Below are 16,234 nucleotides of genomic sequence, written 5' to 3'. Positions count from 1 at the left end.
GATTGCTTTGATGGAAGAAGGTATAACTAGTATATGCAATTGGATTACATAGTACTGTCTTGTATCTCTGCTTATTACAAGGCAAAAAGAGTAACTTAGCACTGTAATCATCAGACTGCAGTGCAATATGCACAAAGTACTGAAAGAAACCAAAAGACAGTAATTTGTAGGCCAATCGTACTATTACTAAAAATACTGATAACAATTGTATGCTCAGATTTTTGGGGGAAAACATTAAGAAAAACATCAACACACGTATGGTTTGAAGAAATGTTAGCAGGATATCAGACGGTGGTATTAATTTCTTTATTATGTGCTTAAAATACTGTAAAAGTCTTGAATGAGGATTATTTCCCATTTCTTAAATCAGGAACGAACACGAAAACAGATCTATTATTAACTGTAAATAATCTAATAATTGTTTATGAGGTTTAACCTAGGTGGTGTATAATTAGACAATTATTAATTTTAGTTCATAAGAACGTAAATTATTTCCATTCTAATATGATTATCTTTATTGTTAACTTGCATCTAATCTAAAAACCTTAAGTATATTACCATGATTCATTTCAAATGCATAGGAACAGTGTTTTATTTTTATGGTTTAAGTTAATCTGTAGAAAACTATCAGTCATTATAGGATTTTAGCTTTTTACTTAGTCTAGAAGACATTTCATTATAATGATTTAATAAACTCAATACTGAGACGGGGTGCGGCCTCAATTATAAGGCAAGATATGACATTTTAATTTATTTTATTTTTTATTTCAGCCGTAATTGATGCAAAGGTTTTCTCTGGAGTCAGTGCTGCTGCTTCATGAGTGCTCTGGGACTGGCCAGAGCGTCATGAAACTTAGAAACAATTAATTTTCACAAAATCTAAGTTAATCTCAAGAACCTTGTGGATAAAAAGACCAAACAGCGACACATAACCTGGAAGAAAAAAGGGGCCACTGGACTTTTGAGAGAGTAAGGCAAAGACGAGCATATCCACATACCAAATTGTCAGCCTAAAAGGGGACGGAAAAGTGGGCATATCTTACCTCGCCTGCTGGTACCCAGTTTCCTGTATCCAGGTCCAGCTTCTCAATGACGTATCCCTCGATAGGTAAACCGCCATCATCCTTGGGCTTCTTCCACTTGAGCTTGACGTGGTCGGCCCTGATCTCGTCTGGGAACAGGGGACCCTCCGGACGGGCTGGCTTGCCTGCAGAGGAAGTGGAGATTTGAAGCGATTGCTCTTGAAAGATTTGCGTTTCGAAATGCACACCAAATGGTCGAAATCATAGTTCAACGACAGATATTTATCACGAGAGTTTCTCTTAGAAGAATCTTAGATTGTAAGTTTATAAGGAGAAATCTAAGCTATTTCTTACATTCCACGCGGCAGCAAATGATATAATAAACTGAACCAGCGTTTCAATACTATGTTCCTTGCTTACACGATTTTAGAACCTCACCAGTCTAACTCAATCGAAGATTTTATTCTCAATAATAATACTGCCACTACCACTAATATAACTAATTTTTTCTACCACTACCTCAGCAACTGTGTGGACATTGACAATTATCATTTTTATCACCTTAACTCATATATCTAGTTTGTGTGTTATTGTAATGCCTCTACTTTGTATATTCTACGATTACGGCCTCGTGCTGAAAATGAAGACTATTATCATTACTAGTGTAATTATCATTGTAACTAAGGAACACAATTTCGAGGAGTAACTCCAAGCACCTAGGACTCGTCGACTCACCAAGAACAACGATGTCGGCCTCTTCCTCGCACGTGCCTACGGAGTTCGTCAGGACGAGCTTGTACTTGCCGGTATCGGAGCGAACACCCTTCCTCAGAGTGAACACAGTGTTCCTCTCGAACTGTTCGATGGTGATCCTACGTATGCAAGAGGAGCGGTCAGAAACAGAGAAGCGGCCTGGTTTAGGATGGCCATAATACTTAGTCTATCATACTTTGAAATAAAAATGCTGTTCTTGGTAGGCTACCTAAACGGCGCTGAAACAGGAGGGAGAACTTGATGTAGGAGGGGGGTGGGGGGGGTGGCGGGTGGGGAAGGGGGTCATCATCGAAGCGATTTTGATCATTGAAAACTGACAGTTCTCGAGGCAGAAGCAGTGAGGGCTGGGGTTGAGAGCGGAGGGACAGAATGAATCTGACAAGCAGTGACTTTGATCTATTCCGCAGAAAGGAAACTCGATCAGTTGGCTGCGGGTTTGCGATGTGTACAAGAATATTCAGCTCTGAGGGTGTAAGATACAAAGGAATAGTACGTCTGTTTGGGTGTAGGATTTCTTGAATCAATCACGGCTTCGACAGACTTAGACGAAACAATAGCACAGGATGTCCATGTCGTCCTAATCAGGGAATAACTGACGGAGGAATTGAGACTCGTGAGAGAAATTTCTAAAAGGGGAAGAGTTAAAACGTCCATCCATTATTATCAAGAAGACTGACATGATCAACAACCAAGTAACTCGACCAGTTAAATGTTCTGATGGAATGCCGTCACGGATCTAGAGAGATCTAATGGGTCAGGGAGTTACTGACGTAAGTTTCATGAATACTGATTTGAATAAGTAGAAGAAGAATGTATGACTGATGAACGTGCAAAACGGCTAACGTCCACTACCGCCAATAAAGAATTTCTCTATGCACTTTTGACCTAATTCTATGGTATTCTATCTTTGCACTGAACTGAACTGTTAATCAAACCCCGTCATATGGACGCGGTCCTCATTAATGCAGGTGCCAACAGTACAAATAGCAGTAGAATGCATGCAGTGTGAACGCGTATTATCTCAAATTTCATCTTCTACAGAACTGTCCGCGGAATTCGACACAGCCTGATCAAATGGCCGCTACTTCTCTACAGTACAACTGCTACATGCTGAGAAAGGATCAAAACAAAAGCCTCAGGGGGACGGTTAGGCGTCGAAAGTGGAATGGAAATCTGTCAGTGCTCTCTCTATGATATCTGCGCTTCAAGGATTTCCAAAGTGAAATGGCTCTGGGCTTGTCAGAAATCATTTCGCGGTTGGGAGCTTCCTGCTACGTGACGTCTATCAAGAAGAGAATGTGCGAAACCAAAATGAAATGAAGCTTATCTATACAAACCTACATAAATCATAATCAACTTAAAATATAGACATTCTAAATGTAATCACATGACATGCAACACGCTTCTAACGAGAGACTGAGAGTGTAAAATAGCAATGGCTTCTTCTAAGTGAGGCAACTCCATTTCCTCATCTGCTAAAAGAGCCCTTTGAATTCCAGCTGCACTGAAGCAGTCAGGTGACTGTTTGTGCATTTTCTAATATTATCAGATTATAAAATGCATCGTTGCCTTAGACGTTTACTTTAGTTACTCTTTTTTGTTTGTCACTTGAATGTTTGCAAAGACCTAGTCGTCAACAGGATCAAATCCAGAGGTTCGATACTCTGAAAATATCTTTTATAGGAGGTATTAGGCACATTGCATAAATTGGTAAGCTATAATGTATAGTATATATATATATATATATATATATATATATATATATATATATATATATATATATGCAGTACTGGCAGTATTTCTCGAGTCACATCCACATATGTTCAGATTAGTAATGCGAGGTGTTCGTCACATCAACCTCGAATTATGTAATCATGGACATCAAGATCGGATGTACTATAAGACCTCCCCTGTCACTCGAGATTCCAAAGTTCTCTCGACAAATGTCCCACTTGTGTATGTTTGCGCTCCGTGATCGCCCTAAGGTGGGACCTAAGGCTCATTTAGACTGGAAAATGGAGTTGGGGAGAAACCAATCGTCTTTTACCTCTGAGTCGTCGCATGTTCCGACAAGCAGAATATTAAAACGATTTCTTTCTAACGAAAAGAAAACGTCGCAGCAGTTTATCATTACTGAAAGATCTACTACAAGGAGGAGAGAACTTCCGTGAATGAGTCACAAATGACATTGCATCAACTTCCACAGTTCTTTCTTAACAATCTCCTTATCAGGGGGTGGCTCCAGAGAAAGAATAAGACAATGGTGCCTGCCCGTTCAAGTTTTGATAACTGACACTTGCATGAAGCTCCTTGCAGAAAACTATACATATCACAATGCAAAGTGTATGTATATATATATATATATATATATATATATATATATATATATACATACATATATATATATATATATAGATATATGATATATATATATATATATATATATATATATATAGTTTCATACGTATACATATTACTAAGTATGAGAATACATATGCAAATTTATGGCAGGCATGTATCGTAAGTGATGTCTTCTTATTCACTTGTAAGGCCATTCTGTAAGTTCTCTCCTTGCTATTAATCTACTGATAAAATGAATTCTAATGCAAGAAAGCAGATTGCTAAGGAAAACAATCCGCATATAGTGTAAACAAAAATATAAACAGAGTGCTCAAGAAAGTGTTGGAAGAGAAAAGTGAAAGGAATGTTAACTGTACTCCAAAAAGCAAAGAGAGAAAAAAAATATATAAGAACCGGGTCATTATTTTGGTACAGGGAAAGTTTTGTCTAAGACAGAATAAAAGTGGCCTTCTCTTCAGTTTTACATTCTAAAAAAAAAAAACAGTTGATGATGCAATACTTGTTGTGTTATGGGGGTAATATATATATGTAACAAAACAAATAATTCACAAAAGGATTAAAAACACTAACGAAAATTGAAATGAAAATCATAAAATTTCAGTAGTGTGAATTTTCTAAAATACCATTAGATGAAAATGATGCGGTGAGGAAAAAAATCAGACATACATAGAAAAAAAATAGGTTAGAAAGTTCTAAAGGATTTCAGTGTAGGTTGCGAGGCCTAACTGATACACTGAGCACTTTTTATTCTGTCTTAGAAGGAACCATTCTTTAATTGTTTCCTTTTTCAGTCACCTGTTGATGTTGTAAGGTTCGGGGAGCCTGCAATAAAAACGGTGAGTCTTTATAATCAGGACACTGAGAAGCCTTTCTCTAAACTGGTTTATAGGATATATCCTTTAAAGATCTGCAAGTTTATCAACAGGATGGTCATTGCACAGTGAATGGGACACTCCTTCATGGGAAAAAAAAAGGTCATGATTCTAAGTGAAGGGTCCCTTTGGGCGTCTGGTCCCAGTGAAGGCCGTTTTTGGCGCGTCTGCGAATTCATAACAGTGAAAAGCACGAAATAAAATTGTCTTGGTCACAGTGAAGGTCATCTTAAATCGTCCCAGACTTCATAACACTGAATGACAATCCTGTTCGGACGGTTCGTCAGTCTTAGAAAGGTTTGGATTAGTTCAGGGTGCGTTAAAATACAAGTGGTACTTCAGTACCTTGTATATAGAAATGTATAAATATAAGGTCATTGATATAAGAAAGCTCAATGGATGTCAATATACTTTCGGAAGTTAAGAGTAGACAAGCAGTCCTGGGTTGATTTTTTGTTTTTTGATTTGACTTCAAAGCATCTTTACTTCCAAGGGAATAAGGGTGAATTATACAAAGGTTGCAACGGCACTCTAAGCGTTTGACTTTTAAGTGAATTTACTCTTGAGGATGAAAGGGTTGACCACAAGGCTTGAAATGTAACATCTAAACATTTGTCTTATGAGTCAATTCATTTCAAAGGGTATGAAGGGTACACAATAAAACATTAAAATACAACTTCCATCTAAGTTCAAGTAGTGGATTATCTCTTTCTTTTCTATGGTCTATCCCTTAATATATACTTATAATCTCTTTGCAATTATGGTCCTCCAGTAGTGTGCATCTTGCAAGTCTTGCTTCGTGAAGTCTTTGGAATATATTTAACCTCACTTACTTTGCAACAAACAGTAAAAAATCCATTTATTGACATAATAAATAGCACACTCGCTCTTACAATGATAGCTCTCATTCAAAAGTGGTGACGTACATCCTTTCTGGCTTGCAAATAATATTTTCTATCATCTTTGAATGCAAAATAACAACATATCTATACAAGCATTCACTATCATTAGGTCACTCCACTCCGAAAAACATTTACATTTTGCTGTATATGGTGTACTTAAATATCATTTCAAGATGAACATGATTAATAGATGACAGCATTTTGCTCTGAAGTGAGGCGTCTTTCATGTCTTAAATGACAAAGATTAAAATGATCAGCTCCCCATTATGTTGCATATTCTGTCTTCAGTTCTCAAATTCAGTCTTGTAAATACTACACCTTTCACAAAGAAAATCACAAGTCCATCTTTGAAACAGTTGGAATTGTTTCCAATTACCATTCTTTCATTCCCAGTCGAGCTTTTGCCATTCCATTCCATTCCATTCCATTCCCTAAGAAAACAACCCTTCGTTCTTTGGAGTCTCACCTCTGGGATTCGTCAGGGATGACTTCCTTCTCATCCTTCTTCCACATGACAGTGGGCTCGGGTTCACCACCGTACTTGACGTCCAGTTTGAACATCTTGTCCTTCTTGATGACGATGTTCTTGAACTCATCCTTGTTCTTGACGTATGGCTTCACTGGAAGGGGGAAAAGGAGGTTAGGTTTACATGGCTGAGTCTTGTGTCCTGTCTCAGTTTAGAATGAAATGGAGGTACAGGGGGATGAGGTTTTTGTTTGTTTGTTTGTATGGTGTTTTGACGTTGCATGGAACCAGTGGTTATTCAGCAACGGGACCAACGGCTTTACGTGACTTCCGAACCACGTCGAGAGTGAACTTCTAATCACCAGAAATACACATCTCTCACTCCTCAGTGAAATGGTCGAGAATCGAACTCGCGGCTACCGAGGTGGCACGCCAACACCATACCGACTACGCCACTGAGGCGTCTAGGGATGAGGTGAAAAGATGATGAGTATTTATTCTGAAGAGCATAAGAGACGAATGGGTCTAAAGGGCCTCACTACCTATGCATATTAGGAAAGTAAAACGTGATTGTGTCAGGCAGATTTGACGACAAACATTGACCTGTCATATCTAAAATTAAGTCTGAGGACATAAGAAGCTGTGACGTAACACCTGAAGTTCATGAAATCTAAGTAAACTTTAAAAAAATTAGACTTCTATCATAATCAAAGTTTGTTGAAAGTGTCCTTACCGAATCGGTGCTTGGCCTGGATCGGCTTGGTGGGATCAGAGGGCTCGCCAGGGCCAGCCTTGTTCACAGCTCGGATGCGGAACTCGTACTGGTTGCCTTCCTTGAGGTCTGGGATCGTGCCTTCAAGGACGTCGCCTTGAATCTCGATGCCCTTGGACCAGTCGCTGAAGCGGTCCTGTTGGTGGATAGGACGCAACCGATTAGGAATGCCTCAGGAGTGGTGATTTTTTTTCTTTCTTTCTTTCAAGCGAACAACCGTTTCGTGGAAAAAGGGACAACAACACTCTCAGGGCAGATAGGGGCGGGGGGTTGGTGAAAGGGGGGGGGGGGGCTTCAGGGTCATTCGGGATGGGTTGTTAAGGTACAATTCTGTTTCAACTTGTTTCATATTTATGATTAATATTTCTTTTTGTCTTGTGAAATATACAAGGAGTAATTTGAGAAAATATATGTCTAGTAATATGATCGGTGTGATCATTTTAAAAGTTAATCCAAAGGATTTGCATATATGAATATAGTTTGGTTGAATTTTGAGGCTATATGATATTATTTAGATAATGCATATATATACACATGCATATACTGCATACATTATATAAGCTAATATATACATGTGTGACTATATATGCACAAAATATGTAAATAAAATTATTTAATCTTACGGAAAATTGGATATCGATACTTACTGTATAAACACAATCTGTTAATAACTGCATGGCAGCTGATTTATTTAAACAGAGAAAGTGAATTTGTCGAGAAGCAAAATTTCCGTCATTTTTGCCGTGGGTGATCTGAAGTCATATGGACAAGTAGTTATCCAGGTGGAAAGTAAACGTTAAATCAAACATTACCTTGGAGTCGTCTGAAAATGTTGCGGCCTCATTTTCAAGACTGTTCTCCAATGTTTGTATTTAAAATGTTTAGGAATACATATGTTGTTTATATATAAGATGATGATGTCTCAGATGTTAACTTAGATAAATATCAAGTAGAGGTATAATAATTCTGAGGCGATGGAGTAAAATAAATTTTTTTTTCTTAACATACTCAAACTTGAAAAGATTATCATGTCTAGAAGACATACAAGACAACTCCAAACACTTGGGGCTGACTTCAGTAAGGGCAAAAATGATTGGTGACTACTTCCTTAACTTCTTTGTCTTTATGACTGAATCGGAAATTCTGCTTGGTTACAAGATTCATACAAAGATGAGACTTATCAGATTAGGTTGCGTCAAAACAGAGCGACGCCCCTGGCAACAGAGGCCATATTTAAGATTTTAAACGCCTGGAGATTTTAGACGAAAACTTAACCAGAATGCTTCTGTGCATCTGTGTGTGGCAGATTCTTAGGAGGCGCACAATATCTCTACTTTTATATGTATATATATTTATGCGGAGACTTCAATCTTTTATTTAGATCAGAAGATACATTCTTTTTAACAGTCTTATGAAAGGCTATGTGTGCTACAAAACTACTTTGTTAGTCTGTATGAGAGCCAAAAAGCCGTTTGTTTACGTGGACTAGGATACTTTTTATTTTACTTAAATGAATCGAAACTTGTGTTAAGATTTACTGGATTCTACGAAGTATTTATGGGGCGTGTCTGCAACGAGAAAATAAATATATGTAGTGGGATCACTAATGTATTTGTTTTCTGGTGCAGGAGTGGAGAGACATATCTTGCTTGGCTAAATGCAGCTAGGAGAATTCTTTCCATATTTTACCATAATCAGCTCAGTTCAGGTGCCACCCACAAATTCAGGCCTTATAGAATATTGCAATGAGGTTCATTTTCCGACAGATCACAAATGATTCTGGATGATGCATTGTTTTTGATTGGGCTGGCTTTATACCAGCACGGACTCTTGCTCATGGAGCAGTTCGTAACTGGATGATATTCTAAAAAGCAAGGGTGCAAGAAATTGATGCTTTTGATTGTCCAAAATCAGTTCGAAGCCAAAAGACTTTAGTTCCCCCAAGATTCAACGTATAGAAAACGGAGTGCAAAACTCTGCGTTCTGCCCTTGGCTTTCGAAAAGGAACCTTTTGCAGACGTATTCTAAGGCTGAGTTTGAAGTGGCACGAGAGCCTCATCATCAAACCAGTACCAAACCCATTCTTTGGACAGTGCTCTTACCACCTCTCCTCCCTCGGGCATGGCTCGGGTCTGCAGAGCGATCACAAAATGTTAATTAGGTCACGTGGGTACATCTAAAGGACGAACGAACATATGGACATCCACAAATTACATAGCGATTTTTTTTATCCCATTTGTTGGAGTTTTTAATAATGATGATACCCATTTGATTTCGCTTATAATCGTGTATATATATCTGTCATTCATATTGGACTCATAATAATATACATTCACGAGATTTACACAAAGTCTGACTTGGATGTCTATATGTTGGTTCGAAATGCATTTTGAACATTCATAATGCACTGCTTCTCAACCTGGTCAGGAGAATGAAAATTTAAAAAAAAAGGGAAAACGCCATAAAAAAAACACACACAAAGGCAGGTTCGCCGACAGAAGGATAAAAGGAAAATACAAAACAGAAAAGAAAAAGGAGAGAAAAGTGACAAAGTAAAATGGTAGGTAGGAGAAAAGGGGAAAAAATGAAAGTCGGTAAAATGGTGGAGAAAAAAAAACGACACTGCAAGGCAGGGAAACGAAAAAATAAAACATAACGAGATGAAAAAGTAAAATTGGGCGAAACCAAATGGAAAATAAAGCATTGGACGATAAAACTGCACAGGAAGCTGACCAGACTGAGGACATTAGAGTCTTGAACTGAACAAGTTATTGAACAAGGAGTAAACATCAGAAATATATGGCAACACAGACTCTATGTATATGGGAGAATTAGTGCACCATAAAAAAATAATTAAATAGGTCAGTGAACACTTACGTTGTGATTGTAAGCGTTATTGTAATAATAACAATAATAACTAAAATCTTTACTAAGAACTAGAGTCATCATGTTCACTTCGTCGTATTTACAAACAATAAGTTCAAATGAAACAATGTTTTTGGAGAGACACTGACTCAAATGTATTGCCATTTTGGCGTTAATGAAAACAAAATGAAAGTACATGTGAATTTTAATGATAAGAAGAAGAGAATGAGGGAAAATAAGAGAAGTTAGAGATAAAGGTACTAAAAGACACTGCTGATTGTCAGATACTAAGAAAAAACGGACGTCATGCTGACAAGCAGAACAAAAAAAAAAAAAAAAAAAAATTAGCAGAACACAAGTGTATGAATGATCAAACACTCGCTAATCTACTCATGGACATCCACAAATGATATACGAGATTATAAAACAAAACTCCGGAAAGGAAAAGCAAAAAAAGGAGATGTGAGTATAAAAGAAATAAAAGAAAAGTACTTATAAAAAGACTGCCCTAAGCAATAATCATATCAGTCTTCAACTCATAACATGGCATCATTATATAGCTAAAACATTTATTAATTGCTGAAAGTAAACTATAATGAAGCTGCAGAATCAGAGGCTTAACTTAAACTGCTAATTACACGATCGTTACAAATAATTTCGAAGCCAGATGATATAACTCACGACGGACGAAATAATGAAACGTACATTTTACAGCAATGTTTTGGAAAGGCCCAGAGTCAAATCTTGAGACGGCAAAAATCATCCCGTAAAACCTTAAAAATAACGAGATCTTCTTGTCGTCCCTTCCAAGATATATTTGAAAGCAACCTTATTTTAACTCTGGACCTATTCATTCGGCTTCAAGCAGGACGCCTGGTATCAAGCCTGTAGCTACATGGCACTACGAGAACTAAACGAAATCTAAAGCAACTTCTTTTGTATCACTGAAACTGTTATACATGAAACACAGAGCTGATCAATTGTGCCTACTAACAATGCTCTATTAGTCTAAGATTCTTGAACCAACAGTCGAAGTGAGACGAAGAGACAGATAAGAAGTACGTGAGGTAGACAGGAGAGGAGACCGATCGAGACCTACCCTGAACTCGATGATGTAGCCAGTGATAGGAGCACCGCCGTCGGTCTCTGGCCGAGACCAACGCAGGTCAGCGTGGTTAGGACCCCAATCGTTGATCTCCACCGTCAGGATCTTGCCAGGTTCGTCTGCAAGATGGTAAGACCGATTATTGTAACTGTATAGGGGGTTAGTACTACCAGCCATTGTAACAGATTCTTCCCTCTCCTTGTGAGATCACTGAGGTTTAATATCTCTTTAAATAAAGACATTATTTATCGAAATTGAACAATAAAAGTGACAAAAATAAATTGAACAATAAAAGTGACAAAAATAAATGAACAGGTAAGTTTCAGATCGAAGGGAATGATTGAAATTATATTGCTGACGATAAACACGAGAACTGTCATGGAAGAAATGGAACCTGAAGGGTGGAAATTGAAGGCGATAAAAGGATTGAATAAAATAAACAAAAAGTGGCGAATAAATAACTAAATAAGAGATGGAACTTATAGAACCTGAAGAGTGGAATTTTAAAGCCTAAAATAGATGGCATAATATAAATGAAAAGTGGTGAATAAATTAGTAAATGAGAGACGGCATACATGAGAGCTTATAGAATTTGGAAAGTGGATTAGAAGGAGAAAAGAAAGGATGGCACAAAAAAATGAAAAGTGGTCAGTAAATGAGTAGATAAGAACTTGAAGAATGAAATTTGAAGGATAAAAAAAGGATGGCATAGAATGAAAAGTGGTGGATAAATGGGTAAAAAAAAAAAAAGGAGATAGCATACGTAGCAAATTTCAAGACTAAAAGGAAGACATGTCATAAATGAAAAGTGACGAATAACTGAGTAAACGAGAGATGTCACGCTTAAGACAGCTCAGCACACTTACCCCACGGGTCCTTGGCCAAGATCACCTTGGGATACACAGCCGGCTCGGAAGTACCGATCTTGTTGGTGGCGGAGACTCGGAACTTGTACTGCTTCTTGTTTTCGAGGTCTTCCATTTTGGTGGTGGTGGGCTCGTCCGCAGGGATCTCAGCCACCTGCGCCCAGCCTCCTGCAGAAGGCGCGGAAGGAGAATCGAGTGAGTGTTAGTTTAGAGTGAAGCGAACAGCTCGGTGGCTGTGTCGGATTAAGCTGCTTCATAATCGAGTTCTTTTAGAATTGATTTGGAGGTGTCGTGTTTTTGGTTTAACCCTAGCGTGAAGGTCATTATTTATATAAATATATATATCTATATCTATATATATATATAGATATATATGTATATATATATATATATATTGTATGAGTGTACATTTAAGATTGTAGTTAACATTATGTACGTATGCATGTTTCAGATTTTGATTAGCACTTATATAAAGAGTAGAAAATCAGTGTTTTCTTCGTTTCATGTTTATGTACTTCCATGCAGTATGTAGGGCACTAACTCTAACAAAGTCGTAATAAGAAAATGCTTAATTTTTTCTCTCTTGAATCTACTAAGAACGGAATACGTATATTGAAGAGTCTTCTATAAGACCGAAGAGCAGGAACTAGCTATGAAATGTGACTCGTGTAGAACTTCAAAATATCATACAATGCATATTCGCGCTAATCTAGGTCATACTTGCCGTTTCTAGAGTAGGCCTACTCACTGTTAACTTTGTTATTTGCCTCTGACTATAGCTACGCGCCTTTGCTTCTACTCTTGTGTTGTTATTTGTGACTATTTCATATACTTTACGGTCTGAATTTGTTCTTAATAGTATTGACGTGATTCAAAGTGAATGAAAAAAAAGGACTTCGTTTCCTTGCATCAAGCCTTAGTGAAGGTTCGTCTTGATCTCGAGCAAGATCTCTGCTCTGTGTTGTTGTCAGACAAAGCTGGCCTTGTGCCAGCGCAGTGTCTTGCTCGTGCGAGCAGCTAGTTACTACTTGTATGAAAAGCGAAAAAAAAGAAGTGTCGGAAAGAAAGAGTAGGCAAGATAAACTAAAATCAGAATAAATCATGCTCGTGTCCCGAGGTCCCAGATAAAAAAAAAAAGAAGTCTAGGCGACAGAAATGACAAAGCGTCTACTGAAAGCGGTTTCCAGCGCAGACTGAACATTAGATATTATAATCATTTAATTTCTTGGCTGTGGGATGATCATGGCAAGGTCAAGAGAGAAAGAGAGGCAAGAAATTAAATTGTAATATCTAATCTCGTAGGTGATAGCGACTTGTAGGCGAGAGAGATGGTCTCATCTAAGTATTTCTGTTTCTGATCCAATGATTTCCGTTGTCAAATGTCAAGTTTGTTTACAAAACGATTCTCTCAAATCAGCAAGATTTTCTACAGAGAAATATGTGCAACTATTCTGTTGTTCGCGAGAAATGAACACATGAAAACAAAGTAGTACAGGAGAGACCTGTAAGAGAATAGATTGAGAACAATAATGAGTTATATAATCATTAAAACTGTTGCACATAACTTTAAATCATCACTTTGATAGTCTCCTCTCAATCAATAAATCTAAAGAGACCAAAAGTATATTCCCCATTTGAAAGGAAACTGACAGAATTTTAACACCTTATAAAAAAAATTAACAAAAAGAAATATGGTTTCAAACGTATTAATGTAAAAATAAGTCAAGTCAACGTTCTTCCGCTTCCTCTAGAAAATTAATATCTAGTTGATCGGAAACGTTCAAATCAATGTTTACTACTCTAGAACGTTTTGGCGTTAGCAGGCAAGTATTACCACTGGCTGGGCCTGAAGAAATCTCAGAATTACTAATTATAAACAATTATCTCTTATCAATCTTTTGAAAAATGTTATTTCTCCCAATCATAATTATGAAAATAATCTGTGACCGTGACTTCAGACCCAGCCTGCAAATTGCGCTTGTATTACCAGGAAGCTAAATGTGGGTATGACACATATATACTCTCGGTATATATGCGTATACGCAAATCCAATTGCAGCCGTTATCTGGATGATGCGTCAGTAAGTGTTTGGAAGATGCATCTGTGAGTAGGTGTTACTGGTACTGTATTGCTATGCGTTATATTCATTCACAAGTGTTACAAAATCTGAAAAAAGAGAAAATCAAAATCAACTGGAAAGCGACAGGTCTACCAAGAGCCCGCGTGGACGATGAGTTCCGTAACGCTGGACTAACATTCAACGTCTTCTCCCGCGAGGGGGAAGGAGAAGCAGGAGTAAATAAAATAAAAATAGAGAGAGAGAGATGAGAAGAAAAGCACATCGATCCTTACCACAGGATTTTATGGAAATGGTCAATAGTATCAATAAGCCCATCTTTATTATTCTGTTTTCTTTTTAAAATTAAATTTACTCACGTTTAACTTCAAGTTTAGAGCACATGTCTTTAAGTTATCAAGGAGTGAATTCTATAGATGTCTATTTATAAAATTTCCACAAACCAAAGTGCCTTCAATGTCGTGAAATTTAATCTAAATCTAAAAAGACACAAACATGTGGGAAATCAAGTTGAGCAGGAAATTATCACAATCACCAGAGAATCAAGAAAGAAATGACTTTGAATTATAAAATGATTATCTCACATTCAACTTTAATCTTTGTCCAAAACAGCTTTGAAAGCTGATGATTATTCTTAGAAGGTGATCAAGATCAAATACAGCTTTTGAAGCTTATTACAAATCTTGTAACTAGGTCTGTAAAATGGATTTTTTCTTTCCGGTAGAAAACAAATAATGACTATTATTAAAGAGTTGTGGAAATTATAGATGGAAGTCCTCTGGACATAATTATTTAGGCCTGATTTCAAATTTCCTATAATCCTCGGTAGAAAAAGGAATATATACAACTACGGTGCAACAAAACATTGTTTAGAAGGATTTACATAGGTCGCTTTTATAAGCAAATGTGTCATCTTAATAAGTCGTATAAAATAATAAATATATTTATTTTTAAATTGGTGCTTCATGCAAGGCCTTCCTGAACCTAGTGCATTTTTCATCAACATCGTTTTAATGGATTGACTTCGAGAGGCAATACTTGAGTTGAATGTGCTTACTTGGGAAGGTGGAATGATTCTCACACAGATTACATATTAGGCACCAAATAATGGCTTTTTTTTATATAGCACTGAAGATAATCCCACTGTCTGAGGCGAATGCAAGCACTTTCAACGCGATGTATTATCATTCCAATTAAAACGACGGTCGCTACTAGGTGTCATGACTACTAAATGCTTCTGCAGTACTTTATATTACGCATTTGTTGTCCAAAGGTGTCTATGAGTCTCTACGAGAAGCTGTCTACCAAAGCAAAAATTATGAGGTGCCATTAACCAAACACAAGGAGACATTCTAATCTGCACCAGATAATTTTTACATCCATTTCTCATACTCATATATTTTTTGCTATGAGATGCAAGAGACAACAGACACTACTAAACGAACCAACAGTAAATTAAAAGCATTAATGAACGCACATGTATCGAGACACTGGAATTTAATCAAAACACAGCCTTATTCAGAGACGATATGAGACGCGACGGAAAGAGTTACTTAAACACAGGTTTTTTGGATTCATCGCGGGGCGTTTCAGTCAAGTTTCTCATTTAGCACTGACTTGGGAGTGAGCGCTTCTGATTTATTATGCTGTCATTCGGTGGCTTGATTTACACACTAATAAATAAATGTTCAGACAATATTATTTAGGGAAAAATTTTTCATATTTAATAAACATATTTTTTTTCAGTATCAGTTGAGAGATCGGTTTAGACTCATTTCATCTGAAATGTGTATAAGGTAAGAGGACTGAACGCGAAGGAACGCTTCTTATACAAGGACATCTGAGCTGAAATGCAATTGCTTTAAGACACAGGCATCCAATCTCTTGCTTTCCAGCACTTAAAAGCCCTTTGGTGCGTTGCTCGCCAGTCTAAGCAACAACGAGAAAGCCGTCATCAGAAAGATAGAGAAGACTCTTTATAAGATTAATAGTGCTGAAGCAGCAGTCATTTTTAACAAAAAAAAAATAATAATAATAATAAATCTATGCAAATACGTCCTTCGTGTTCTGAGAGTCCATTCCGTTCACATATAAAATTATCGAATATAATTATCACAGTCTAATTAAATTTATTTAAAAAGATTGGTTGTTG

At 37.2% G+C, this 16,234-nt stretch overlaps 1 protein-coding gene across 33 annotated transcripts in view; it reads right to left on the bottom strand.

The window, feature by feature from the left end:
* LOC135219896 (twitchin-like) overlaps window positions 1-16,234 on the bottom strand; it is a 143,004-nt gene that overhangs the window by 64,413 nt on the left and 62,357 nt on the right. For 30 of the 33 annotated variants that reach the window (XM_064257076.1, XM_064257060.1, XM_064257061.1 and 27 more), the window contains 8 exons: window positions 12,006-12,173; window positions 11,134-11,258; window positions 9,272-9,301; window positions 7,131-7,305; window positions 6,398-6,551; window positions 4,953-4,979; window positions 1,758-1,894; window positions 1,044-1,207 (listed from right to left, as the gene is read on the bottom strand). In XM_064257076.1, the coding sequence (XP_064113146.1) occupies window positions 1,044-1,207; window positions 1,758-1,894; window positions 4,953-4,979; window positions 6,398-6,551; window positions 7,131-7,305; window positions 9,272-9,301; window positions 11,134-11,258; window positions 12,006-12,173 (980 nt within the window). The remainder of the gene's footprint in view (window positions 1-1,043; window positions 1,208-1,757; window positions 1,895-4,952; window positions 4,980-6,397; window positions 6,552-7,130; window positions 7,306-9,271; window positions 9,302-11,133; window positions 11,259-12,005; window positions 12,174-16,234) is intronic. The other 3 variants (XM_064257063.1, XM_064257064.1, XM_064257077.1) reach the window with 3 other exon arrangements.

The sequence above is a fragment of the Macrobrachium nipponense genome, chromosome 1, assembly GCF_015104395.2.
Source record: "Macrobrachium nipponense isolate FS-2020 chromosome 1, ASM1510439v2, whole genome shotgun sequence".
Lineage (NCBI taxonomy): Eukaryota > Metazoa > Arthropoda > Malacostraca > Decapoda > Palaemonidae > Macrobrachium > Macrobrachium nipponense.
This window is presented reverse-complemented; position numbering and strand designations above follow the sequence as displayed.